This window comes from Saccopteryx bilineata, chromosome 4 (genome assembly GCF_036850765.1).
Source record: "Saccopteryx bilineata isolate mSacBil1 chromosome 4, mSacBil1_pri_phased_curated, whole genome shotgun sequence".
Lineage (NCBI taxonomy): Eukaryota > Metazoa > Chordata > Mammalia > Chiroptera > Emballonuridae > Saccopteryx > Saccopteryx bilineata.
Genome location: NC_089493.1, coordinates 3,552,524 through 3,577,852, shown reverse-complemented (window position 1 = coordinate 3,577,852; position 25,329 = coordinate 3,552,524). Strand labels below are relative to the sequence as shown.

The 25,329-nt window shown below is 57.5% G+C and overlaps 2 protein-coding genes across 2 annotated transcripts in view; one reads left to right on the top strand and one right to left on the bottom strand.

Annotated features, from left to right (window-relative positions):
• The first annotated feature begins 11 nt into the window (after nt 1-11).
• Nucleotides 12-10,254, top strand: AMN (amnion associated transmembrane protein). Its single transcript, XM_066275287.1, has 12 exons — nt 12-118; nt 670-788; nt 930-974; nt 7,832-7,919; nt 8,177-8,394; nt 8,553-8,690; nt 8,820-8,928; nt 9,035-9,117; nt 9,324-9,501; nt 9,594-9,783; nt 9,864-9,945; nt 10,026-10,254. The coding sequence occupies exons 1-12, from the start codon at nt 76-78 to the stop codon at nt 10,113-10,115; spliced, it is 1,383 nt and encodes a 460-aa protein (XP_066131384.1). The 5' UTR covers nt 12-75; the 3' UTR covers nt 10,116-10,254.
• Nucleotides 10,255-12,150: 1,896 nt separating this feature from the next.
• The window catches only part of CDC42BPB (CDC42 binding protein kinase beta), a 102,934-nt gene continuing 89,755 nt past the window's right edge, over nt 12,151-25,329 (bottom strand). Inside the window, exons 30-37 of the mRNA XM_066275285.1 lie at nt 24,576-25,172; nt 21,535-21,632; nt 21,366-21,450; nt 21,136-21,253; nt 20,925-21,042; nt 20,351-20,462; nt 20,206-20,276; nt 12,151-13,481 (exon numbers count right to left, since the gene is read on the bottom strand). Of these exons, the coding sequence (XP_066131382.1) occupies nt 13,350-13,481; nt 20,206-20,276; nt 20,351-20,462; nt 20,925-21,042; nt 21,136-21,253; nt 21,366-21,450; nt 21,535-21,632; nt 24,576-25,172 (1,331 nt within the window). The 3' untranslated portion in view covers nt 12,151-13,349. The remainder of the gene's footprint in view (nt 13,482-20,205; nt 20,277-20,350; nt 20,463-20,924; nt 21,043-21,135; nt 21,254-21,365; nt 21,451-21,534; nt 21,633-24,575; nt 25,173-25,329) is intronic.

The window sequence follows — 25,329 nt, the reverse complement described above, 5'->3', positions numbered from 1 at the left end:
GCCCTGCCGGTCACGCGGGCTCCACGGGGCAAAGTCCCGGGCGGCGGCGGCGGCGGCAGCGGCGGCGAGGGCGAGATGGGCGCGCTCGGCCGGCTGCTGCTGTGGCTGCGGCTCTGTGGTAAGCGGAGGGCAGACCGCGGCCGAGGCCGCCCTGGACCCAGAGGGTGGGTGGCCGGGTCCCAGCAGCGCAGCCCCGGGCGGGCGTCCCAGCCAGACCCGCCGCGAGGCGCGGTCCTCATCCCCGCGAGAAGCGGCCCCGCAGCCGGGGGCGCCGCTGACCTCCCCAATGGTCGCACCGGGCCGCGCGGGTCTGCGGGGCTCGCCCGCTGCCGGGAGCTTTAGAAACTGCAGTCCTGGCCCCGTAGGTCTCGCTCCCGGTTCGGAGCCCACCAGGCCCCTCCATTCTCTCCTCTGTCCTCTCGGGTCACATTCCCTGTCCCGCCGGGTCCTCTGCTCCAGAGCCGGGCAAGGCTGAGGTGGGGCGTCCTGGCGGAGGGCACGTTTGAGCGGGCTCTGCAGATCCAGTAGGAGTTCGTCCGAGAGCGCGGGGCGGGGCTGCCGCTGCGCCCGCTTGGGGAGGTCGTCCTCCCGGGGGTACGGGGGACCAGGCGTCTGGGCAGGAGCCCGGATGGCCACGGGCCAGGAAGCACTCAGTCTCCTCCTCCCCAGCGCTGACCCGGGCCGCCTACAAGATCTGGGTCCCCAACACCGACTTCGACGCTGCGGATAACTGGAGCCAGAACCGGACCCCGTGCGCCGGCGCCGCTGTCGAGTTCCCAGCGAACAAGGTGCGTTGGGCCCCAACCGGGACTGGTGGTGGGGGTGTGGCGGGTGGGGGGGGGTTGAAACTGGGCTCCGACCCTGGGCCTTACTCCAGGGAGGAAGCCAGGGGGTGGGGGGTCCGCCGCTGATGCGGCTTCTCTCTACAGATGGTGTCAGTTCTGGTGCGAGAAGATCACCACGTCTTGGACATGGTGAGCTGCCGCCAGGCGGCGGGGACTGGGGGTGCGCCGGGTCCGTGCAGGCCTCCGGCTTTGGCCTCCGGAAGGGCTTCCGAGGGGTCGGGAGAACAACATGGGAGGGGCCACTGGTCCTGTGGTCCCAGCCTAGGCTGCGCTCAAGCCTCCAACGGGGGATAGGCGCCTCCTGTCCACGTTGCCCTCCACCTCTGGCCTCGGGCCTCGGCCCTCCATATTCCGCGTCCTCAAAGGTTTGCTACCCCCTCCCCAGTTCCCTCCCCAACACACACACACACACACACACACACACACACACACACACACACACACATGCCATTCCCTCTCCTGGTGCCTGAAAACCCCCATCAGAACTCTAGGGGACCTTTCTCTCAAACGCAGTTGGATCGCCAGTGTCGGGGGTAGGATAGGAATCGGAGGGAAACAGGTTCGGCAGCCCCACCCCCACTCAGCGTTTGGGAAATGGTGCTGACGGCCCTTGCCTGGGGCTGCGGTGTCAAAGGCTCTGACGAGGCCCGTGAGAAAAACTCTGGCTCTCTGTTAAAGGCAGGGTCAGCAAGCTGAGCAAATTCCCCAGCACTGCTGCCGCTAAATGGTTATCACGTTTTCAAATGGGGGTGGGGTGGGGTGGAAAGAAGAATACCATTTCGTGGCTTGTGAGAAGGATCTCAGACGTCAGTGTGGGTAAATAAAGTTTACTGGCACGCAGACCACCCATTCAGTCCCTACATGTGAGTGGCTGTGAGGAGACCGTGTGAGCCGCAAACCTTAAGATACTTCTATCCGGCTCATTGCTAAAAGGGTGGCGGGTCCTTAATTTGAAGCATCCTGTGGGCAGCAGCCCAGAGCAGGTGGGGTACTTGAGGGCAGGGGAGTCAGGGGTGGGTTCCCAAGCTTGGGGCCCCTAACTGCTCCCTGGTTGCTTTGATAATCTTCTTTGGAAGAGCTTGGAATCTTAAAGGAGATAATAGCCATCCATCCATCCATCCATCCATCCATCCATCCATCCATTCACTGCCAGATAAGTCCCTCCATCTGGTCCTTCCTTCCATCCCCAGCCGCCCAGACGTGAACCCCTCCTCTCTTTCTGGGGTCTTCGGGCACCTGTGTCCTTGCATGTGGCTCCTGAGAGGCCCCCTTACCTCCCAGCTCCTCCTCTGTGCTGTGCTGCCCCGGAGGACGGACAACGCAGATGGGAGCAGTCAAAGGGCCCAGGGACCGGCGGGGGGCGGGGGCGGGGCATGACCTAGGAGTCCTGGTTGGCAGAGGGTAGATAGGGCCAGCCCTGCCCGAGGCAGCCGCGCCCCTTGGCTGCACGTGGTCCCCTTCTCTGTGACCCCCAGCGCTCACCCTAATCCTGCAGCCAAGAGGTCACTCTCGTCCCAGGCCCAGGGACATCAGTGTTTTAATTTGTACTGCTCAGGTTTGGAGCTTCGCTCGCTGGGGTGTTCCTTCTGAGCCCCTCTCTCCTCCTCTTTCTACCCTTTGCCCAGTTTTCTTTGGGGGGAGGCTCCTGTTTTCTATCCATCATCCACAGTCATCTTCCTGCTGTGAACTTGGCCACCCCCACCCCCTTCACTGAGCAGAAGCCCTGTTATAATCAAATGAAAAGCCATGGCCTTTGAACTGTTTCTGGCATTTCGTTTAAGAATCCTTGGCCCTAGTGGGGTAGCTCAATTGGTTGGAGCATCATCCCAATATGCCCAGGTTGGGGGTTCGATCTCTGGTCAGGGCACATACAGGAGGCAACCAGTGATAGCATGAGTGGGTGGAGCAGTGCCATGTCTGTCTGTCTCTCTAAAACTCAATTAACCTGTGGTGGCGGAGTCAATAGAGCGTCAGCCTGAGATGCTGAGGTCCCAGGTTCAAAACTCCGAGGGTCCCTGGCTTGAGCGTGGGATCATCAACATGATCCCATGGTCTCTGGCTTGAAGCCCAAGGTCACTGGCTTGAGCAAGGGGTCACTGACTCAGTTTCAGCCCCTCCCCATCAAAGAACACGAGAAACAATCAGTGAACAACTTAAGTGATGCAACTATGAGTTGATGCTTCTCATCTCTGTCCCTTCCTGTCTGTGTCTGTCCCTTGCACCCCCCCCCCCGCTTAAAAAAAACCCAAACCCTGTTTGCTTTGCGTCACAGCCGTAACGGTTACTGTGGATTTAGTCTTGCCAGCAGGGACACACGTTTGAATGAAGCGCTATCCAGAGGACCAGCTTTATTTTTCTTCTTGGAATATGCCCAATTTTATTTTTATGTTATTATTTTATTTGTTTTTTTAGAAAGAGAGGAAGGGAGAGAAGGAGAGAGAGACAGGAACACTGATCTGTTCCTTTATGTACCCTGACCGGGGTTTGAACAGGCAACCTCTGTGGTTCAGAATGACTCTTCAACCAACCTAGCTATCTGGCCAGGGCTGGAGCTCAATTTTTAAAAAATGATATTCCCTCTTTGGTTGTTTTTGTTAATAGTGACAGCCATTTCTTTGATATTCCCAGTCCTCACTCCTTTTTTTTTCTTTTTTTTTGTATTTTTCTGAGGTTGGAAATGGGAAGGCAGTCAAAAGTCAAACAGACTCCCGCATACGCCCGACCGGGATCCACCCGGCATGCCCACCAGGGGGCGATGCTATGCCCATCTGGGGCGTCGCTCTGCCGCAATCAGAGCCATTCTAGCGCCTGAGGCAGAGGCCCCAGAGCCATCCTCAGCGCCCAGGCAAACTTTGCTCCAATGGAGCCTTGGCTGCGGGAGGGGAAGAGAGAGACAGAGAGGAAGGAGAGGGGGAGGGGTGGAGAAGCAGATGGGTGCTTCTCCTGTGTGCCCTGGCTGGGAATCGAACCCGGGACTCCCACATGCCAGGCCGACGCTCTACCACTGAGTCAACCGGCCAGGGCCCCTCACTCCTTTTATCTCTTTGCTCCCCTCTTATAGTATTGTCGAGGACCTCATATTAACAGTGATGAAAATAGGTGTCCTTGTCTTGTTCCAATGCGACAGAGGTGTGTCAGGTTTCTCCACGGAGTGTAGAGCTTACTGTAGGGTTCTGGTACAACCACTTTATCCAACCGTAGAAATTCAATTCTGCTAGTCTGCTAGCAGTTTTTAAAAAATATAAATATGTTGTTGGACTTTTTCAGTTTTTTTTTTTTTCTACATAGATGGGAAATGTGATTTTCTCTCCTCTTGTTAATGAGGTTTTCTGAAGTCGAACCATCCTTGAAAGACTGTCGTCCCAGCTTCATCCTGCAGGTGCCGGTGGAAGCGTGACATTCCTTCAGACGTCCCACTTCTTTAAGACACTTCTCTCTGACAGAATATACTGATTTTTCTCCTAGCACAAGACTCTCCACTGCCATCTGCCGGGACACCATCCTATCTACATACCACCGGGAAGTCCCCATGCCTGCCTTCCTGCAGTTTTGGGACATGAATCCTTTGAACACCATGTATTTTTAAGATATACTGTTGCAGTCAGCTAATAGTTTATTTAGGGATTTTGCATCTGCATTTATAAGTAAAATGAGCCCCTGATTTTTCTTATCGTGGAATCTCCTTCATCTGGCTTTGGAATCCAGATCACTCGGGCCTCATAAAATGTACTGGGCAATTTCTACTCCTTTTTTTCTGTTTTTCAGAACAATTTCTGTGAGGGGAAGTTAATAGAGAGTTTAGTATACTTTATCTGTAAAAATATCTGGACTAGGGATTTTGAAAATAGTTATTTGAGTAACATTTGAATTTCTTTAATGCTCTCTAGTCTAGTCTATTAAAAAAAAACCTATTGTCTGACCAGGCGGTGGCACAGTAGATAGAGTAACGGACTGGGACACGGTCAGGACCCAGGTTCGAAACTCTGAGGTCGCCAGCTTGAGCAACGGGTCACTCGCTCTGCTGTAGCCCCTTAGTCAAGGCACATATGAGAAAGCAATCAGTGAACACCTAAGATGTCGCAACAAAAAACTAATGATTGATGCTTCTCCCTTCCTATCTGTCTCTCTCTCTCTGTCTCTGTCACAAAAAAACAAACAAAAAACAAACAAAAAAAGCCAATCCCTATTGCTTCTTGCATCAATTTTGACATTTTGAAGTTTTCTGAAAATTGATATATTTCACTTAGGTTTTCAAGTTAGGTGGTCCTTTTTATGTCTCAAACTTTCAATATCTGTTTCTTCCCTTGACAAGCAAATCCTGCCCTTTTGGTCTACCCCTTCCTCATCACATTAAAATTTAAAGACAACAGTTTTATTTATTTTTTATTTATTTAAAAATTTTTTGGTATTTTTCTGAAGTTGGAAACGGGGAGGCAGTCAGACTCCCGCATGCGCCCAACCAGGATCCACCCGGCACGCCCACCAGGGGGCGATGCTCTGCCCATCTGGGGCGTCACTCTGTTGCAACCAGAGCCATTCTAGCGCCTGAGGCAGAGGCCACAGAGCCATCCTCAGTGCCTGGGCCATCTTTGCTCCAATGGAGCCTTGGCTGCGGGAGGGGAAGAGAGAGACAGAGAGGAGGAGAGGGGGAGGGGTGGAGAAACAGTTGGGCACTTCTCCTGTGTGCCCTGGCCGGGAATCGAGACTCCTGCACGCCAGGCCTACGCTCTACCACTGAGCCAACCGGCCAGGGCCCTATTTATTTATTTTTGAGAGAGAAAGAGGCAGACAGACAGTAAGGGAGAGAGGTGAGAAGCATCAACTCATAGTTGCGGCACCTTAGTTGTTCATTGATTGCTTCTCATATGTGCCTTGACAGTGTGTGTGTGCGCGCACGTGCTCCAGCCGAGCTAGTGACCCATGCTCAAACTGGCGACCTTGGGGTTTTGAACCTGGGTTCTTAGCATCCCAGGCTTATGTTCTATCCACTGCACCACCACCTGGTCAGGCAACAATAGGCTTTACCATAAGCATATCCAATCGCCCTTACTGCCTATATCTGTTCCCAGCTGCCTGGTTTCTGGCCTTATCTCCTCCTCCAAGCCTGTTGTCAATCACAGATTATTGCGTTGCAATCATTCTGATGTCTTTCAGGCTTAAGGGTATTTTTATTATGCTCTTCTGTTTGAAGTCATTTGGATATAAAATTCTAGATGGAAAGTTATTTTCCTTTGATAATAAAATAGAATTTTGTTGTCTTTTTTAGTCCATTGTTGTTGCTGAGAAACCTGGTTTTTGGAATTTTTTCTTTCTTGGGTGATCTTTCTCTGAAGCCTTTTTTTTTTTTAATTCAGTGAGTGGAGGGGAGGCAGAGAGACAGACTCCCACATGAGCCCAGAACGGTTCCACCTGGCATGCCCACCAGGGGGCGATGCTCTGGGGGCAACGGAGCTCTTCTTAGCGCCTGAGGCAGAGTTCAGGGAGCCATCCTCAGAGTCCAACTGGCTTGAATCAACTGAACCATGGCTGTAGGAAGGGAAGAGAGAGAGAAGCAAGAGAGGGGAGGGTGGAGAAGCAGATGGGTGCTTCTGTGTGCCCTGACCGGGAATCGAACCAGAGACATCCACATGCCAAGCCAACGCTCTACCACTGAGCCAACCGGCCAGGGCCTCTTAAGGCTTTAGAATGTTGTGTCTTTGATACTCTACAGCGCATTGTCACATGTCTAGGTGTGCCTTTCCTTATCTCCCGTTAGGCACTCAGTGACACGTTTTTTTTTTCAAGCACAACTTTTGAACTGAAGTTTCCCTGCTTTCTTCAAATCTAGAGAATTCACCTTCTTTGTTTCTTCAAATACATTGTCTTCTCCCGTACCCCTGTATCTCAGTCTTGCCACTTTGATCTTGAGGCGCCTGTCTCCTGCTTCCTCCCTCCGTCCTTTGCTGCTGTCATCTGGAGAGCTCCGTAGCAGCAGTGCCCTAGTCCCTGGGTGTTCTGCATGTTTATCTCACCCAGTGTGCTCTTCCTGTGGAGTATCACGCTTTTCATAATTTATGTATACTTTACCCTTTGGCTCTTGACCTAAATGAGCTGATACTTCACACTGCGGATGAATGCTGTCCCTGTTTCTGAGGCATACTAAGTACGTCTGTCCCCAAGGCTCGCACAAGGCGCCTGTGGGTGAGATTGACTTGCTGTCACAGTGCTGCACCCTCAGGTGTGGAGACAGTTGGCCCGTGACCTCTCATCCCCCCAGGATTCTGCTTCTTGGTCAGTGCTTGGGGACAGCCAAAGAGGAGGTCCTCCTGCCCAGCAAGATAGGACAGGAGGCTGGGCCCTGGCAGCCGGCCCCTGATGAGGCTGAACTCCTCATGACCTCTGGCTCAGCCCTCACTCCCCACCCCAAGAATGGTCAACCGCAGGAGGGGCGAGATCCTGAGGCTTGGAGGGGAGGGAGGGGCGAGGGGCAGGATTGTCCTCTCCTGGTGTACTGCTGCTCTTTCCTCTGACATCTGGAGTCTGGGCTGTGGCCTGACTTCCGCGGGAACAGGCTACCTGGGTGGGCCCGGGCTGCATGGGAGATGGGGAACTCCAAGGCGCCCTGACCCTCCCTCGCATGGTTCAGCGCTGCCTTTGGACTTCTCAGCGGCTTGGGTTTCTGGAACCCGTGAGCCCGTAGCTTGTCCACCTCCGGGTGGACATTGGAAGGGCAAGGGCCCTGGCAAGTGTCACCCTGTCCCAAACTCTCCATGCTCCCAGGTCTCAGGGAAGCTCTGGTTCCTTGGCCTGGGACCCGCTCCCTCTGGCCTATTTGACCCTCAGCCAGGGCAAGGAGCCCTCAGCCCTGACCTCATCTGCCTCCTCCCTTGGCTACCGTCTAGGATTCCCTCTCCAGAAACACAGGGGGTGGGGGTGGGCGCAGGGACCCTCTCAGGGCAGGACCGTCTGGCGCCCTGGACCACCGCGTGGGGCTGCGTTTCTTGCAGCTCCTGCCGCTGGACGGGGAGTTCGTCCTGGCTTCGGGAGCCGGATTCAGCGCTGCAGACACCAGCTCCGACCCGGACTGCAGCGCAGGTGAGAGCGCAGAAGGGCAGGGGGCGGGGCCTGGGAAGGTTAGGTCCTCATTGGAGCGTTCCGGGGGCGGGGCCTGGGCAGAGGGCGTGTCTAGGGGAGGGGGCCTGTGCGAAGGGCGTGATCCTGGCGGGGCCTGAGTGGGAGCTGGTCCTGGTTGGGGGCGTGTCTAGGGGGCAGGGTCTCACTGGGCTATCGCAAGGGGCCAGGTGGACCGCGTGTTCCGGGCGGAGGTCAGACGTGCGTTCCCGCCCGCCTAGGCGCCCCCGCGCTCTTCCTCGATCCGGACCGCTTCTCGTGGCACGACCCGCTCTTGTGGCGCTCCGGGGACGTGGCACATGGCCTCTTCTCCGTGGATGCGGAACGCGTGCCTTGCCGCCACGACGACGTCGTCTTCCCGGCAGACGGCTCCTTTCGGGTGGGCCTGGGCCCGCGCGCCCGCCCCCTGCGCGTGAACAGCGTCTGGGCTCTGGGCCAGGTGAGCCGGCACGCGGGGATGGGGAGAGCACTTGGGTCTCAGGGACCCCAGCCCCTCGGAGGGCACCTCCCACGCCTGTAGTCGAGACACGTGGATTCTGAGCACTCAAATGCTGTCGCCTCCTCCGGCTGGCTCCGCTGGTGACCCGGCTACCACAGAAGTTCACGCGCGACGAGGATCTGGCTGCTTTCCTGGCTTCCCGCGCCGGCCGCCTGCGCTTTCACGGGCCCGGCGCGCTGAGTGTGGGCCCGGAAGCCTGTGTCGACCCGTCGGGCTGCGTCTGCGGCAACACGGAGGTGAGCTGGGCCCGCAGCGGGACGGCGGCGGTGAGGCCGCACTGAGACGGGGGCCGCTGCGCCCCGGTGTCCCCGGCCCACAGGTCTGCCCCGCGGCCTCTCTGCGCTGACCCCGCATCCTGCCTCCAGGTGCAGCCATGGATCTGCGCGGCCCTGCTCCAGCCCCTGGGCGGCCACTGTCCCCAGGCCGCCTGCCACGATGCTCTCCGGCCCGAAGGGCAGTGCTGCGACCTCTGCGGTGAGCGTCCCCGCCCAGCCCGATTGCTGGAACGGCTCGGCCACCTTGGTTCGGTTTCCCTATCAGTCCTGCGCCTGCGGTGCTGACTCCTACCCTCCCTTCGCAGGAGCCATTGTGTCGCTGTCCCACGGTCCCGCCTTTGACCTGGAGCAGTACCGAGCGCGGCTGCTGCACAACTTCCTGACCTTGGTAATGCAGACGCGCTCCGACCTCGGCCCCACCGCCTCTGCAACCCCCGCCTGGGACCTCTCCCTTTCAGGAACCCTGGGACCCCATGCCACCTCCTCCTGGACGCGTCCACTCTCCGCCCATCTGTCCACCATTCACCCCTACCTCCAACAACCTCGCAGGTGCGAGGGGCGCGGCTCCCCAGCCAACCCTGTGCCACTCCCCAGGCTCAGTACCAGGAACTGCAGGTGGCCGTGTCCAAGGTGCCGCGTCCGCCCCGGCCCCGCGAAGCCACGAGGGCGGAGGCCGGCACGGAGATCCAGGTGGTGCTTCTGGAGACCCGGTCCGAGACGGGCGGTGCTGGGCGGCTGGCCCGGGCCCTCCTGGCTGACGTTGCTGAACACGGTAACCGCGGACGCTCCGCCGAGCCCCTGGCCCTGTCCCGCCGCGCCCCGCCCGCCCCACCTGGGGAGACTGAGCCTCGCTCTCCGTTGCAGGAGAGGCCCTCGGGGTCTTGTCGGCGACCGTCCAAGAGTCGGGCGCGCCCATCGGGGCCGGTTCGGCGGCAGGTCTGCACCGGCCCGGGTCGCTCGCGGGATTGGCGGGCGGCGTGGCGGGCGCGCTGTGCCTGTTGTTACTGGTGCTGCCGGCGGGGGCGCTGTGGCTGCACCGCACCGGGAGGCTCAGGTACTCGGGGCAAAAGCAGGAGGCGGGGCCTTAGGCACGGGAGGCGGGGCCGTGGGGCTCACAGGAGTTCCTCCTCTCAGGTGGAGGAGGCTGGACGAGGCCTCCGGGGCGCCGCTGGGCTTCCACAACCCCGTGTTCGATGTGGCAGGCTCCTCGGAGCAGGTGAGTGGCTGAGTCAGGGGTGCGGGCCTCCCTGCTGCCGGGTTCCGCGCCCGACACCCCCTGACTTGGCACCCCTTCAGCCCCCACAGCCTCTGGCCCCCCAGGCTGACGCCAAGAGCTTCAGCCAGATCTACTTCGTTAACCCGCTGTTTGCAGAAGCCGAGGCCTGAGCGGCCGCGCGACACCCCCTTTCCTGCCCTGCCTGGGGTTGCGTGGCCCAGGGTACAGGTCACAGCCGTGTGGGCTCCCCGCCCCCTCTTCCCCCTGCCGGCCAAGCATAGGCCTTGCCCAATAAAGGGGTTTCCTGCACCTGCGGTCGGTGGGCACACAGCCAGCTGCGCCCCATCCCCTTGATTTGGCCTGGTGGGGGCGGGGAGGGCCGGTTGTGCTCTGGTCTGTGCGTCTCTGACCAGGATGTCAGGGGTGGTCCTCAGAACCCTTCCCCGCAGAGTGCCAGGCCACTCACCAAGGGCGGCCAGTCTTCCAGTCTGCAAAGCTGCACCCAGAACTAGGCCTGTTCTCCCTCTCAGGCTGAAGTAGCCCATGGAAGACAGCGAAGGCCACAAGGAAGGAGGTGCCTGGAGGCTGGGAGGTTGAGGCGCCCATGAGGGTGGGCATCCGAAACTTCCCGAGTCATGCCCAGCGGCTGTGCTGGGCTGCCCAGAGCGAGAGTCCCAGGGACGCTGTCCTGGAGGGACAGGGTGGGCTGCCCCCTTCTGCTGGGAGCAGGGAACCAAAGTGCTGGTAGCGGCTGCCCCCGGGGTGGAGTGCCCATCACCGCAAGGCCTAGCCCTCCTCCCCGGCCCTGGCAGACCTCCTGGCTTCTGACTCTGGACTAGGTGTTCTGTGGCTGCACCCCAGCTTGCGGTACTGCTCATATTGCTTGTGGTCGGTAACTTGGTGCTGTGCTGCGTGCACTCCACGGTGAATGACACTTCATGCTGCTACAACAGCTAATACTTCATTTTTTAAAAATGGCTATTTGGAGCTTGTTTCAAACCCTGCTCTCGTGGCAGACATAAAAAACCCAGGGGCTGCCTGACCAGGTGGTGGCACAGTGGATAGAGCGTCGGACTCGGATGCAGAGGACCCAGGTTCGAGACCCTGAGGTTGCCAGCTTGAGCGCGGACTCATCTGGTTTGAGCAAAAAGCTCACCAGCTTAGACCCAAGGTCGCTGGCTCGAGCAAGGGGTTACTCGGTCTGCTGTAGCCCCATGGTCAAGGCACATATGAGAAAGCAATCAATGAACAACTAAGGAGTTGCAATGAAAACTGATGATTGATGCTTCTCATCTTTCTCTGTTTCTGTCTGTCCCTATCTATCCCTCTCTCTGACTTTCTCTGTAAAAAACCCCCCAAAAAACAAACCAGGGACCAAGATCAAACCTGTCTAACCAGAAGCCTGGCTGCCCACTGCCCCTCCCGGACTCCGGCCAACACCTGACCCTTTCCCCAGCTGCTGCAATTTCACTCAAATCCCCCCCCCCCCCCCCCCCGTGCCTGCAGTCTGTTGGTTGGGAATGGCTGACTTGCCAAGACAGTGGGAGCAGGTGGGATGTGAACCCCTTTGGACAGAACACTGCAGCCAGCACTCCTACAGTTTGTCCCATTTCTTCCTCACTGTGACCATGGAGACCCCACAGAGAAGGGCCTGAGTCCTAAGTGGCCACACCAGCAGGTGGCCAGCGTCACTGTGGGATGAGACAAGAGGCGGCACGTTTGCTTTGGACTGTCCTCTAGCAGGTCCCGTCACTACCTGGAGGTCTCAGTAGGGCAGAACCATCCCACCACAGGTTGCTTCTTGCCCCTGGGGAAATCTACCCATCAGGGCCAGACCTCAAACCCAGTGTTGGCCGTGCAGCCAGCCTCCTTCAAGGAGCCCTGGTGACTCTGGCCGGTCCCCTACAGCTGCTGAGGGGCAGTGTGTGCACGGGTGGACAGGGTTCTCTGCTGGCCTGAGCTGGTTCTGCCCCTGCACAGCTCCCCGGAGGAAGCCCCCCAACGCGGCCTTGGCAGGTAAGGTCCCAGTTCCAGAGGCCAGTCCTGCTCTGGGAGTACAGGTGCCTTCTGTGTGTCCCCTGAGGGAATGACCAACACTGGCTGGCTCTTACTGCCTTCGGGAGAAGCAATCCCAGCACCAGGTACTACGGGGGTACCCGGACACGTTCAGGGCGACAGGTCATTACATTCAGACAAACCACTGAGAACTTTAAAACTGCCGTCTTCTGCTTTATTGACAGGTAAATTGTTCAAAAATGTTCTCACGATTCAATAATTACAAAGACTCAGACTTACATTAAAAAAGTAAAAACCAGAACCCCCAGCAGGTGCCAGCCCCAGCAGAAGGCCCAGGGGGCAGGTGGGCGAGCAGGTGCTGGGTGTGTGACATCCACAGGCAGGCCGGTGGTGCCCACGTCACTCAGTGCCAACTCAAGGTAAGTGCACGTCTTCAACAGCATCTCCAAGGACACTGACCAGTGGGACAGCAGAGAACAGCCTGTCCCGGTTGAGGACAAGCTGTATGTGCTGGCCAGGTAACCACAAGCCTCTCGCGGGACAGGCCAGACCTGACTACTCACACGTGACACAGGAAGGGGGAGCGGAAATACAGGCGCTGCGGGAGGGACCATGTGCAGGAGTGTTGGTTAACCTACAGGATCCACACAGGGACTAATCACGGCTCCATGCAGGGGACCGGGCGGGTGTCCTGGCTGCACCATGACACCCCCACTTCAATGGAGGAGGCAGAGCTGTGGAAGCGAGTGGGAAACAGCACGCCGACTTCACAGTAGTAGATACTGGTGACACTTGGTGGTTGTGACTGAAAAGGGGCAGGCGGATGGGGACACACACACACACACACACACACACACACACGGAGGGCAGGGCAGGCGTCACTCGTAATGGGCCTGTGTCCATGGCTACGAGGTCAGCAGAAGGACTGCAGAGGACTATGTAATGGCTAAATGCATAAGAAAGCCACAAACTAACCTCCACTTTCCTCTGTCCTCAAAACTCTAGTGACACTGGAATGACATACCACTTCCTACTCTTCTCTGTCCTTGGAAGAGGGAACAGGGTCGTTGGGGCTGCCGGGGTCTCCGAGCAAGCAGCCCGACTGGCCCAGGCGTGTCTCCGCTTGTTCTGGGTGGGGCTCTGCTGTCCTTCGTGTGCAAAGGGCACGGGGTTGCCTCACAGCTGTGCAGACGAAAGATCTGGTCTACTGCCCTGAATGTGGCATACAACTGATCATAATATAATAAAGATTCTTCTTCATCTTCATATCTACATGACAATTCTACATTTCTTGGACAACACTGGAGGGTCAGCTCAGGCTTGGCACTGGCGTTGGAGCCACGCCCAGCTCCCTGGCCCCTAGGTGGCGAGGAGGTGGGCCAGTGGCGTCAGGCGTCATAGGCTGGCTGCTCCAGGCCTTCGAGGGGGAGCTGGCTCTTGTGGGGCGAGTTGGGGCTCGGCGGGCCACTGGGGTTGGAGCTGTTGGAGGGAGTCGAGTGTTTGGTGGAATCTGAATCAGGCTGTTAACAGAAAGGGGACAGCATGAGAACCCCGAGCCTTGGGCCTGCGCAGTGGGGAGTGTGCCACCCCGCCTGATGTCGGTGTTTATGGAGGGGCAGGTGTGGTAGCTGCTCTCTTTCTTTTTTTTAATTTTTATTTATTTATTTATTTTGTATTTTTCTGAAGCTGGAAACGGGGAGAGACAGTCAGACAGACTCCTGCATGCGTCTGACCGGGATCCACCCTGCACGCCCACCAGGGGGCGACGCTCTGCCCCGTCGCTCTTCCGAGACCAAAGCCACTCTAGCGCCTGGGGCAGAGGCCAAGGAGCCATCCCCAGCGCCCGGGCCATCTTTGCTCCAATGGAGCCCTGGCTGCGGGAGGAGAAGAGAGAGACAGAGAGGAAGGAGAGGGGGAGGGGTGGAGAAACAGATGGGCACCTCTCCTGTGTGCCCTGGCCAGGAATCGAACCTGGGACTTCTGCACGCCAGGCCGACGCTCTACCACTGAGCCAACCGGCCAGGGCCCTCTCTTGTTATATAAGAGGACACACCGGACCTCACGTGCACAGGTCAGATCACAGACCAAGGCCCGGTCCCATGAACGACTTAATTACAGCTGCAAAGGTGATGAGCACTGAGTACCACGGCCACGCAGTCACCATCCACGGAGAGGACCCTCTCATGACAAATGAGCTGGGAGGAAAGAGAAACTTTCTCAACAGGATGAAGGTGGCCATGAAAAATCCACAGCTAACTTTATACCCAATGGGAAGTGACAGAACGTTCCTGATGCCATGGACAAGACAGGCTGTGGCTGCACTGCCCCTGTCCCCACTGAAGGAGTCCCAGCAGAACTCTCAGGCAGGAAAGAGAAAGGCGTCGAAGTTGGAAAGGAAAAGGTAAAACCACACCTGCTCACGGATGACGATAGGGAATCCTGATATATATATGCGCACACACACACACACATACATATACATCTCTCTTTCTCACACACACACACACACACACACACACACACACACAAAATACTAAACCAATTCAGCAAATCTGCAGGTCACAAGGTCAACACACAAAACACTTCTGTTTCCATACATCAGCAATGAACAACCTGAGAGGAAATTAAGGAAACAATTCCATTCGCAACAGCACTCAAAAGAACAAGGCATAGCCAGGAGTAAACTTCACCCAGGAGATGAGAGGCTTGTTCACTGAGACCAGCAACTGCGGCTGGAGGACACTGAAGAGGTACATGATCGGGGCCATCCCATGGTTGGGGCTCAAAGACTGACTATTAAGACGGCAACTGTTCAATGTGAATGACAGATTTAATGCAACCCCTACTGAAATCCCATTGGCTTTTTTTGTTGTTGCAGAAATGAAAAAGCGAGTCCTCAAATTCACATGAAATTGTAAGGGGCCCAGAATAGTTAAAACAATATTGAGTAGGAAAAAGTCGGAGAACTCACACTTTCTAAACTTACTACTTCAAAATGTACTACACGGGATCGAACGCAGTGCGGCATGCACTGACATACAGACCACGGGCTAGAACTGAGCCCAGAAACAAACCCCTACGGTCAACTGATTTTTTTTTTTCTTTTTGCATTTTTCTGAAGCTGGAAACAGGGAGAGACAGTCAGACTCCCGCATGCGCCCGACCGGGATCCACCCAGCACGCCCACCAGGGGGCGATGCTCTGCCCATCCTGGGCGTCGCCATGTTGCGACCTGAGCCACTCTAGCGCCTGAGGCAGAGGCCACAGAGCCATCCCCAGCGCCTGGGCCATCTTTGCTCCAATGGAGCCTTGGCTGCGGGAGGGGAAGAGAGAGACAAAGAGGAAAGCGCGGCGGAGGGGTGGAGAAGCAAATGGGCGCTTCTCCTGTGTGCCCTGGCCGGGAATTGAACCCGGGTCCTCCGCACGCTTCAACTGATTTTTGACAGACGCATCAAGACCAACGTGGCAAGAAGTCTCCCCAGCAAATGGTGCTGGATTTCCACACAGAATGAAGTCAGCCTGACCAGTGGTGGTGCAGTGGACAGAGCGTCAGCCTGGGACACAGATGACCCAGGTTCAAAACCCCAAGGACGCCGGCTGGCATGCAGGCTCACTAGCTTGCGCGTGGGGTCACCGGTTTGAGCAAGGGATCAGAGACATGACCCCAGGGTTGCTGGCTCGGCTGGAGCCCCAGATCAAGACACACGTGAGAAAGCAATCAATGAACTGAAGTGCTACAATTACGAGCTGATGCTTCTTATCTCTCTCCCTTGCTGTCTCTCTCTAAAAAAACAACAAAAAACAAAGTTGGGCCTCTACTCATACCATATATAAAAATGAACTCACAATGGACCAACGGTATCAATATACAAGCTAAAACCATAAAACTGTTAGAAGAAAACAAGAATAAATTTTCATGACCTTGAATTTGGCAACGGATTCCTAGATGACAGCAAAAGCATAAGCAACAAAAGAAAAATAAACTGGACTTTATCAAACTTAGAAACTTCTGTGCATTGATTAAAGGATATTACCAAGTAAAAAGATAACCCACAGAATGTGAGAAAATATTTGCAAACCATCTATCTGATAAGGGTATAGCACCCAGAATATATAACCTCTTACAACCCAATACCAAAACAACCAGTTAAGAAACGGACACAGGCCTGGAAGAGACGTTTCCCCACGGGCACACAAATGGCCACCAGGCACATGAAGCAGACATCCGCCATCAGCAACCATTAGGGAAACGGATATCAGACCATAGTGAGATACACTTCATACCCATGAGAATGGCTATTAAAAACAAAACAAAACAAAACCGGAAAAGAAGGCTTGGTTAAGAACGCAGATAAGTCTTAACCCTTGTGCTCTCCTGGGGGACACAATGGGGAGCTGCGGTGGGAAGGAAACCGTGGTCCCTCAGCAAACTGAAGGGCTGTCACGCGGCCAGCAGTCCCTCTCCGAGGTCTATACCCGGAAGTGAAAACAGGTAATCAAATGCACGTACACGTGTTCACAGCAGCACTAATCGTCATGGCCACAAAGGTGGAAACGTCCCGTTAGTCCACCCATGGACCAACGACTACAGAAGACACGGTACCTCATGCAGCGGAAGTCACACAGAAAAGGGACGAGCAGAGGAGCCCTGACAACACAACACTGAGCGAGTGCAGACACACCCGCCCGCGCTGGGTGGTGCCACCGACAGGACATGCCCAGAGCAGCCTGGAAGGGCCGGGGAGGGGACCAGGAGGAGCAACTGCTTCGTGGGGGGTTACTTCGGGGTGATGCAAATGTTCTGAACCGGTGAGAGCTGGTGGTTGCACATCATAAATGAACTAAACAGCCACCAAACCGTTCACTTTAAAATGTTTACTTTATATAAATTTTCCACGTAAATTTAAAACAAGCTCAGTGCAGGACAATCAGGAGCCTTGTGCCTCGGGGTGCAGCACCATCCTGTGTCATTGCCACATCATGTCCTGTGTCATGCCAGCTTGGGGCACACGGCCTGGACCTCAGGACAGACACAGCCCGGCAGCTGTGAGGAAACAGGCCCGCTGTGCTGGACAGATGGCTGAGGATTGTCCCAGAGTAGAGGGACCAGACAGGGCAGATGGACTGGGTCCTGCACAAAGGGGTGTGGCTAAGGACACTGCGGGGACCCTAAAGGACAGGCATGAGGCTGCTCTATCGGCTCACCGGCTGTGCTGTGCAGGCTCAGACTCGGGCCACCACTGACACAGTTCAGGAAGCGCACACGCACACACGTGTTTGTCCCTGGGAGACACAGGTGGCTGCGAGACATGGGGGGACTTCAGTACACCCAGGTCAAAACCCAGATGAGCCTTTAACAAAGGGACATTTCACAAGAGAACTATAATTTCCAGGACAAATTCGAAGCCGTGAGCAAACAAAGGCTGGACACAGATCACAGACGCGAAGAGCCACGCGGACACAGGCGGCCTGCCCCTGGCTGCAATCTGGATGTGAGGGTCTGGAGGGCAGCACGGCCCATGGACGGCGAGGGGACAGGAGCTTCCACGGGTGGCTGCGGACGGGGTGGGGACGCTCCGCTCGCAGGGAACACACGCAAAGGGCTCAGGCAAAGTGAGTGACACTGCAACTCACGTTCCCCAAAATCACCCGGGGAAAGATGGGTCAGATAAAGCTTATCGGGGTTGTTCACACCACAATGTTTCTAACTTTTCTGGAGCTTTGAAAACTTTCAAAATAGATAGTTGGGAAAAAAAGAAACCAAACCAGACCTACCTCTAAAGCCATCAAACTCTACGAGCATTCCAGGAAAGAAACTCCCTACATGGCGGCAACAGGAGAGGCAAACTTCCTCGGGCAGAGTGGAGGCCTGCGCTACCCTGAAGACAACGCTAGCCAGGGACAGCACCCACCAAGAGGGGCAGGCCACCTGGCTGAGGGGCACGATGTAACCACTGTCGACACCGTGTCCACAGACTGAATCTACTGTAAGCTAAACAAGAAAACATCTTTTTTTTTTTTTTTTTAATTTAATTTTATTTATTCATTTTTAGAGAAGACAGAGAGAGGCAGAGAGAGAGAGAGAGAGAGAGAGAGAGAGAGAGAGAAGGGGGAGGAGCTGGAAGCATCAACTCCCATATGTGCCTTGACCAGGCAAGCCCAGGGTTTCGAACCAGCGACCTCAGCATTTCCAGGTCGATGCTTTATCCACAGCGCCACCACCGGTCAGGCAAGAAAACATCTTGACCAAGGAGGACTGGCTCTCAGGACGCGAAGGAGTCGTACTCTGACTCTGACATCAGAACGATGGATGGACAAGTGAAAGGCACTTGGGAAAACGCCAAAAAGCATCTAGTTAACATCTATCACCCCTTCCTCACTGAAAACTCTCCCCAGGCCAGGAAGAGGAGGACCCCCTCAGCAGGTGAAAGGAGTCCGCAGAAAGCACAGGCCGCGGTCTCGGGGAGGGGGAGACGTGGGCAGGAGCACCAGGCACGGGGCCCGCGGTGTCAGGGACCCAGACCCGACACACTTCCACCAGGCAATGGCAAACAGAAAACCTGCCCAGGTCAGAGACTACGTGCACATTATAACCTATCTTAACGTAGAAAGACTAAAGTGTATGAAAATTAAACACTGTATGACAAAACACCCTTAAAATTAAGAGACTAGTGATACTGGAGATGCATTTGCGACAGGAAACTGCCACAGCTAAGTTTCTGTGACTCAGAGAGAAACACGACCGGAAGTGAGACGTGTGATGCTGGACCCGGAGGGAGAAAGGCCAGTCCACGCCGGGACAGACGGCAGCCCGGGAAGAACGGTGGGAAATGGAGCCACAGGGGTTGGCCTCATCACTCCAGCGCTGACTCGAGACACGTGCCCTCCTATGGGCCGGGGTTTCGGGGAGCAGAGGGCAGAGCGAGCAGCTCTGTGCCTCCTTCTGTGTGAGTGTCCCTGGGGCAGAGAGCACTCCCCCGCTGCCCTCAGTGCTGGGTGTTTCTCACTCAAAGCCTGTGGCAGTTCTCAGTCCCCCGTAGCGAGGGGAAACCCGGTCCAGACACGTGCACCTCACTGTGCCTGAGAGCAGGGTCTGCAGTTCCCACAGGAAACCTGGAGCCAAGGGGGGGCCCTCACAGCAGCCCTGGAACTGACCCTGAGCGGCCATGGGGGAGAGGGGCCGGAACGAAGAAGGCTCTCCCGAGAAGTCACCTGCGGGCCTGCGCCATCCAAGTGCAGGAGACCACAGAGCAGTCTGCAGGGCGAAGCCGGCTGGACTTCTCTCAGGAAGGCACTCACCTTTCAGCTGCACAGTGATGCCCCCCCCCCCCCCCCCCCCGTCAGCGCCCAGGAGGAGAGCACCGTGGCCCTCCACTCTCACTGCTCCCAGCAGCACTCCCCCGGCGGCCGGACTGGCCTCAGGGCGGCCATGCTAGGAGCTGGGAGCAGCGACTCGAGAGCAGAGTCTGCGGGAGGCCCAGCGCCAGGCCAGGCGGCCTCAGTCTGACCAGGGGATGGCGTGCTCACCCCCCGCACACAGGTGCAGGCGGCCTCAGTCTGACCAGGGGATGCTGTGCTCACCCCCCGCACACAGGCCAGGCGGCCTCAGTCTGACCAGGGGATGGCGTGCTCACACCCCGCACACAGGCGCAGGCGGCCTCAGTCTGACCAGGGGATGGCGTGCTCACCCCCCGCACACAGGTGCAGGCGGCCTCAGTCTGACCAGGGGATGCTGTGCTCACCCCCCGCACACAGGCGCAGGCGGCCTCAGTCTGACCAGGGGATGCTGTGCTCACCCCCCGCACACAGGCCAGGCGGCCTCAGTCTGACCAGGGGATGGCGTGCTCACCCCCCGCACACAGGTGCAGGCGGCCTCAGTCTGACCAGGGGATGCTGTGCTCACCCCCCGCACACAGGTGCAGGCGGCCTCAGTCTGACCAGGGGATGGCGTGCTCACACCCCGCACACAGGTGCAGGGCCACGGCCCGTGTCACCCGCCCCTCCCTCAGCACAGCCCGAAAGGTCAAGAGGGCAGAGCCCCAGAGGGGCTGGTGACAATGCCAAGGTCCCAGGCTGTTGGGCTATTCTTCCTTCTGCAGTGGTGACCCAGATGCACCTGCCAACTTCTCTCAAAGACCCCTGGGCCCCACACAGCTGCCCAGAGGACACAGAGCATCTCCCATGAAGACCCGCAGCCTGGGTTCTCCTCACGAGGGCCCCGACCTGTCAGCGGGCAGGCCTTACCTCTTTGTCAAAGTCCTGGTCGGGATCGGACATGCTTCTCAGAGGCACTGCCATACTGGGCTCGGATGTACCTAGGGCGCAAGGACACTGTCGTCTCAGGGAGAGGAGTCCCAGCCCCCCAGACCCCACCTGGCACCATCGGTACCTGACGACGGCCAGGAGATGTAGGGCTTGTTCCTGGGCAGAGGCTGCCGGGCCATGCTTGCCGGGGCGGGGGCGGGGCCGGGCCTTTCCTCCTGGGACACGGGCGCTGCACTCTGGGCAGAGAAAGTGGCACTGAGTGCGTGGGCACCCCCTGCCAGCAGGTGAGCCCCACTGGGACCCAGGGGCCAGATGGGCAGCACGCCAGGAGGGCTCTGTGCTGACAGCAGCTGAGCTCTGAGCTCAAGTTGGCAACAGTGATTTTAGACCAACTGAAGCCTATAAAAACCTTCATGTTTTTAGAGTGGAAAAAAACTCATTATTTGCTCATACTAAACTGTTATTTAGAAATCATCTCTGACAGAGTTTCGTCAAAGAGCGTTCACAGTCACAGCGCGTGGGGATGGACCCGAGCAATCCCTGCGGGGACCTGCCTGGTGCACCAGACAGGCAGGGAGGAAAGGCTGGCAGGGCTGGGGGCAGAGCCCAGCCAGTGCCTGACGCAATTCCGCCCGCGCTGGAAGGCAGGTATGCCTAGGGCACGAGGGCGCCGGGAACGGAGCGTCCCATGAGCTCACCAGAGGCAGGTCCATGAGCACCTGCAGCCCGTCCCCCGGGCCCATGTGGGCCACGTGGTTGAAGTTGGTCGGGTTGGATATCATTTTGGATCGCAGCTCTGGGTCTCTGAGCATCTCCCTGGGGAGAGAGACAGCTCTGGATTAGGCAACACAGCGAGGCCCACGGCTCCGGAGCGGTGTCCCTGCAGTCAGGCCGTGCCCCAGCTCTCACCGGCGCTGCTGCAGCCGCTCCTCCTCCGGCACCTTGAACACGAATCTCCTCTTGCTCCTGGTCCGAAGCATCTGCTTCTTGCTGTTATCAGAGGTGTCGGGCACGTTGAGGGTGGCTCCTGCAGCAAGGAGGAGGGCGCGGCAGTTACGTGTGGCCCACACCGCGCTGCGTGGGGGGGAGGCGTGCAGTCACCAGAGAGCCCCCCCAGCCACCTGCAGAGGAAGGCGTACCCGAGAACTTGCTCTTGAAATAAATCAAGCGGGGAGGCTCGCAGTTGAGGAGGTTGAGGGTGCCTTCCGAGTTCAGTGGTCTTATCTGTTGGAAACCAGAGAGGACTGTCGCCACACGGCCGGTGCACAGCAGGGGGAGGCCGCCCGCCCACCCTGGGCCAGGCCTCACCCTCCGCAAGCCGATGGTCTGCACCCACTCCATGGTGTGCACATCGAAGACGTCCACGCCGTATTCGCTGTACACCGTGACGTGCGAGGGGCTGCAACCTGGTGCAGACAGAGCAGCACCGTGAGGGAGCAGCGCGGCCGGGCCTGGAGCCTTCCACCCGGGGGCAGGGGGCGCAGGGCAGGGGCCAGGCCCACCGTGTCGGCCTCCCACAGCGCTGAGGGCCGCACCAGCCTCAGCCCGGGTGAAGCGGGCCGGCCGCAGACACCTGCCACAGACTCTAGAGTGAGCCTTCACGGTGAAGGTCGGGGACACTACCTAGTGTTACCGCTTCACCATCGCTCCCGGAACCAGGAGCACTTTACACACGGGGTCACGAGTGTTGGAGACAACTTAAGTCAGCGTTCCCTTTTAGCTTTCCTACACGGTTACTGCAGAAGCTTATTACTTTGGGTCAACACATCTGACATTCAGGGAGGGACCAACTGTTCTGTTTTGTGAAGCAAATTCTTTCTAGAAGAGATGCCAAGAAGTCAGATTTCTGGGTAAATATTTGAACACAAAGACCACCGCTTAGCTCCGGGTGACGCTCTGGCCCGTCCCGGCCCCAAGAGAACACCGGGGCTTGCACAAAGCCAGTCCTCTGGGGCACTGTTGGACATCCCTTTGTGGTCTCTTCCGACACGTGAGGGCAGGAACTCCTCTCCTGCAATGGCTCTTTCCCTGCTCACACGCACACAGGATGGACAGGATACCCACAGAGCAGACGAGAGGTGAACCCAAGGACTGCTGGCCCGCCTGGCACCTGAGTTTAAGGAGACGTTCCCTACACCTGAAAGAGCAGTAAAACCTGACAGAGAGAAAGCAGCGGTGGGTGTCCACTGCTCCTCGTGGCCTGAGATGCCAACTGTGGTCACATTCAACCCCGTGCCAGCTGTCACCAGGTGTCCTTGGCCTCATCCTGGAGACAGAGCTGTGAAGATGGCTCCAGTTTACCCTGGTTCCCGGTCTCTCTATCACCCATGGTTAAAAATTAATCCTGCCTGGGCCCTGGCCGGTTGGCTCAGTGGTAGAGCGTAGGCCTGGCGTGCGGGAGTCCCAGGTTCAATCTCTGGCCAGGGCCCACAGGAGAAGCGTCCATCTGCTTCTCCACCCCTCCCCCTCTCCTTCTTCTCTGTCTCTCTCTTCCCCTCCCACAGCCAAGGCTCCATTGGAGCAAAGTTGGCCCGGGCGCTGAGGATGGCTCTGTGGCCTCTGCCTCAAGCGCTAGAATGGCTCTGGTCGCAACAGAGCAACGCCTCAGATGGGCAGAGCATCGCTCCCTGGTGGGCATGCTGGGTGGATCCTGGTTGGGCATATGCAGAAGTCTGTCTCTCTGCCCCCCTGCTTCTCACTTCAGAAAAATACCAAAAAAAAAAAAAAAAAAAAGTTAATCCTGCCTGGCCTGTGACACACACACACACACACACACACACACACAACTAATCTACATCAGGTCATGGTTTCCTAACAGAAGATGGAATTTTGAAAAAACTTCTGCTATGTTGCTATATGTTCCAAATGAACTGAATGGTCAGCCCTTTCTTTTGAATAAAAAAAATAAAACAGGGTTAGGAAGCAAGACAGGAAGGGACAGCTTGGGCAAACCATGAGGCCGTCTTTCTGAGAGGACAGGGCTCTGAACCCCCTCTCCCCCTGTCCTGTGGGGACCCTGGCAGCGCCTCTCCTGTGACCACAAGGGTCCATCGGCAAGGAGCCAGGAGGTCTTTGTGCAATAAGGTGCTAGAGGCCCAAATAAAGAAAAAATTTCAACTGGAGTCACCATCAGTGGGCAGAGCGGGTCCGTGGAGCCTGACAGACCTGCTGTGCGCTTAGGCAAGTCCCCTCACCTCTGCGCTCCAGCGTCTTCCTCCCGAGATGGGACATGGACGGGGAGGCTAAGCACACACAGGCGTCAGATCGGGGCGTGAAGAGCAGGGTTAGTCCACCAGCCCTAAGCTGACTTAGCATGATGGACAGGGAGAAAGCGAGAGGCCACAGGTACAGGCAGAACCAAGAACAGGAGTGTCCACTCAGCTCGTGCATGGACACCTAGAGCCTGGGCCCCAGGAGTCACTTTTTTCCTTCTCTAGCAGAAAAGACCCTCTTGAGTAGGAACCTGTGTAGTTTTGAGGCTATTCCTATACTGCTGTCTGCGAAGACGATGGGGTGTGGCGGGGGGGGGGGGGGACGACAGTGGTGTCATGGTGTGGGCTCAGGACGTACCACTTGAGCCCTAAGAGTCAGAAGCGGAGAGCGTACCTCACGGGCCGGGTCTCCTGGTCCCAGCGCCCTTGGGTGCTCTGCCAGTCTGGCTCAGCCCACAGCGAGGCAGAGAAAAGGCTGTGCACCCAGATAACTAAGGAAATCTATGCCACCCACTTCCCAGCCCCATGACCCCACTTCTGCTGTCCCTGTGACCAGTCTAATCACTCCCTGGTTTCTCTGTTTGGCCCATTGGTTCGACAGTGCTGGCTGCCCACATACTTCTAGTGGTGGGCTCTAAGCTTTAGGGTCTTTTAAAAGTGAGCAGATGGTGGGCTGGGCGGGAAGTGACCCATGGAGCGCAGACCCCAGTGGCCTCTGTGTCTTCTAGCAGCACCATCCCCAATCACACAGAAAGCTCCTCAGGCCAGGTGGACTGATGCGGCTCTCTCCCAGAGCAGCCCGCCTCTCAGAAGAGTGTCTGCGCTGCGAGGGGCCCTACCCGGACTTGACAGCAAGCCCTGTGGCCGCTCCAAGACCCTCCGGCTTGTCTTTATACTGTCTCATTTTATACACGACCAGTGGGGGTGGGCGGGCAGGCTGGCGGGTGGGCAGCGGGCTGGTGGCCGGCCAGAGCCCGATGCCAGGCCCACTCCCCGTGGCGGAACCGTGCAGCCCGACCTCCGGCGCCTCCCGGCCCCCTGGCCAAGGAGGCCAGCACACGGCTGAAGCAAACCCGTAGCGTGCGACGGGCGTGGAGAGCGGCGACAGGGGAATGGCAACAGAAAACATATACATACTACAGGCAACAGGCAGCGCAGGCCACATGAGCTCCTGCGTGCGTGACCGCCGGCCTTGTGGGTCCACGTACAGTCCCATGTGGCTGAAGCAAAGCAGGTACTCCTCACTTGTGAGCTCCACAGCACACAGGGCATCAAGAGACTGCTGGGAGAGGCACGCGAGCGAGGGGTCATTGGGATTTACCAGGGTTAGAGCCTGCCCATCTCCCTGGGGGCTCAACAGGGAGAACCCCGAAGGGTAGCCAACACAGAGCCTGTCCTTGAGCACGGCCATCCACTGTACATTGCCAGGGGCCACGAGTTCGTGGACCTTCCTGTGGAAAGGCTTAGTTCTCTGGAGCTCGTAGCACAGGACCAGCCGCTTCACCGCCACGAACAGCCAGGTGGCGGGGCTCCTCCTCAGCGTGGCCGTCGCCACAAGCTGGCAGCCCTTGGTTTCTGGAAGCTTGATGTCAACACTGCCTTCCGCGCCGTCAAAGGCAGACCAGGGACAGAGGTGGACATGGTGGTTCCGGCCGCAGAGGAGCACGGCGACTTTCTCTCTGGGGGCGAGCTCGATCTGGTACACCTTCTTGTAGTCGGCGACGCGGACGATCACTGCGGGGAGGGCGGGCGTCAGACCGAGAGCAGGGATGGACTGGCGTCTCCAGCCCGCTCACGGCACCTGCCAGCGAATGCCCTGCACCCCTGCCCAGCGCACTTGCCTGGGTGAACAGCGAGCCTCCTGGCTGCGTGTGCCCCAGCCACCACTGCC

What these genes read in the sequence shown, in the direction of transcription:
- AMN (XM_066275287.1), top strand. Translation starts at nt 76, where the DNA reads ATGGGCGCGCTCGGCCGGCTGCTGCTGTGGCTGCGGCTCTGTG. An exon ending in GCTGTGGCTGCGGCTCTGTG is followed by an intron (nt 119 to 669) that starts GTAAGCGGAGGG and finishes CCTCCTCCCCAG; the next exon opens with CGCTGACCCGGGCCGCCTAC. An exon ending in TGCACAACTTCCTGACCTTG is followed by an intron (nt 9,118 to 9,323) that starts GTAATGCAGACG and finishes GCCACTCCCCAG; the next exon opens with GCTCAGTACCAGGAACTGCA.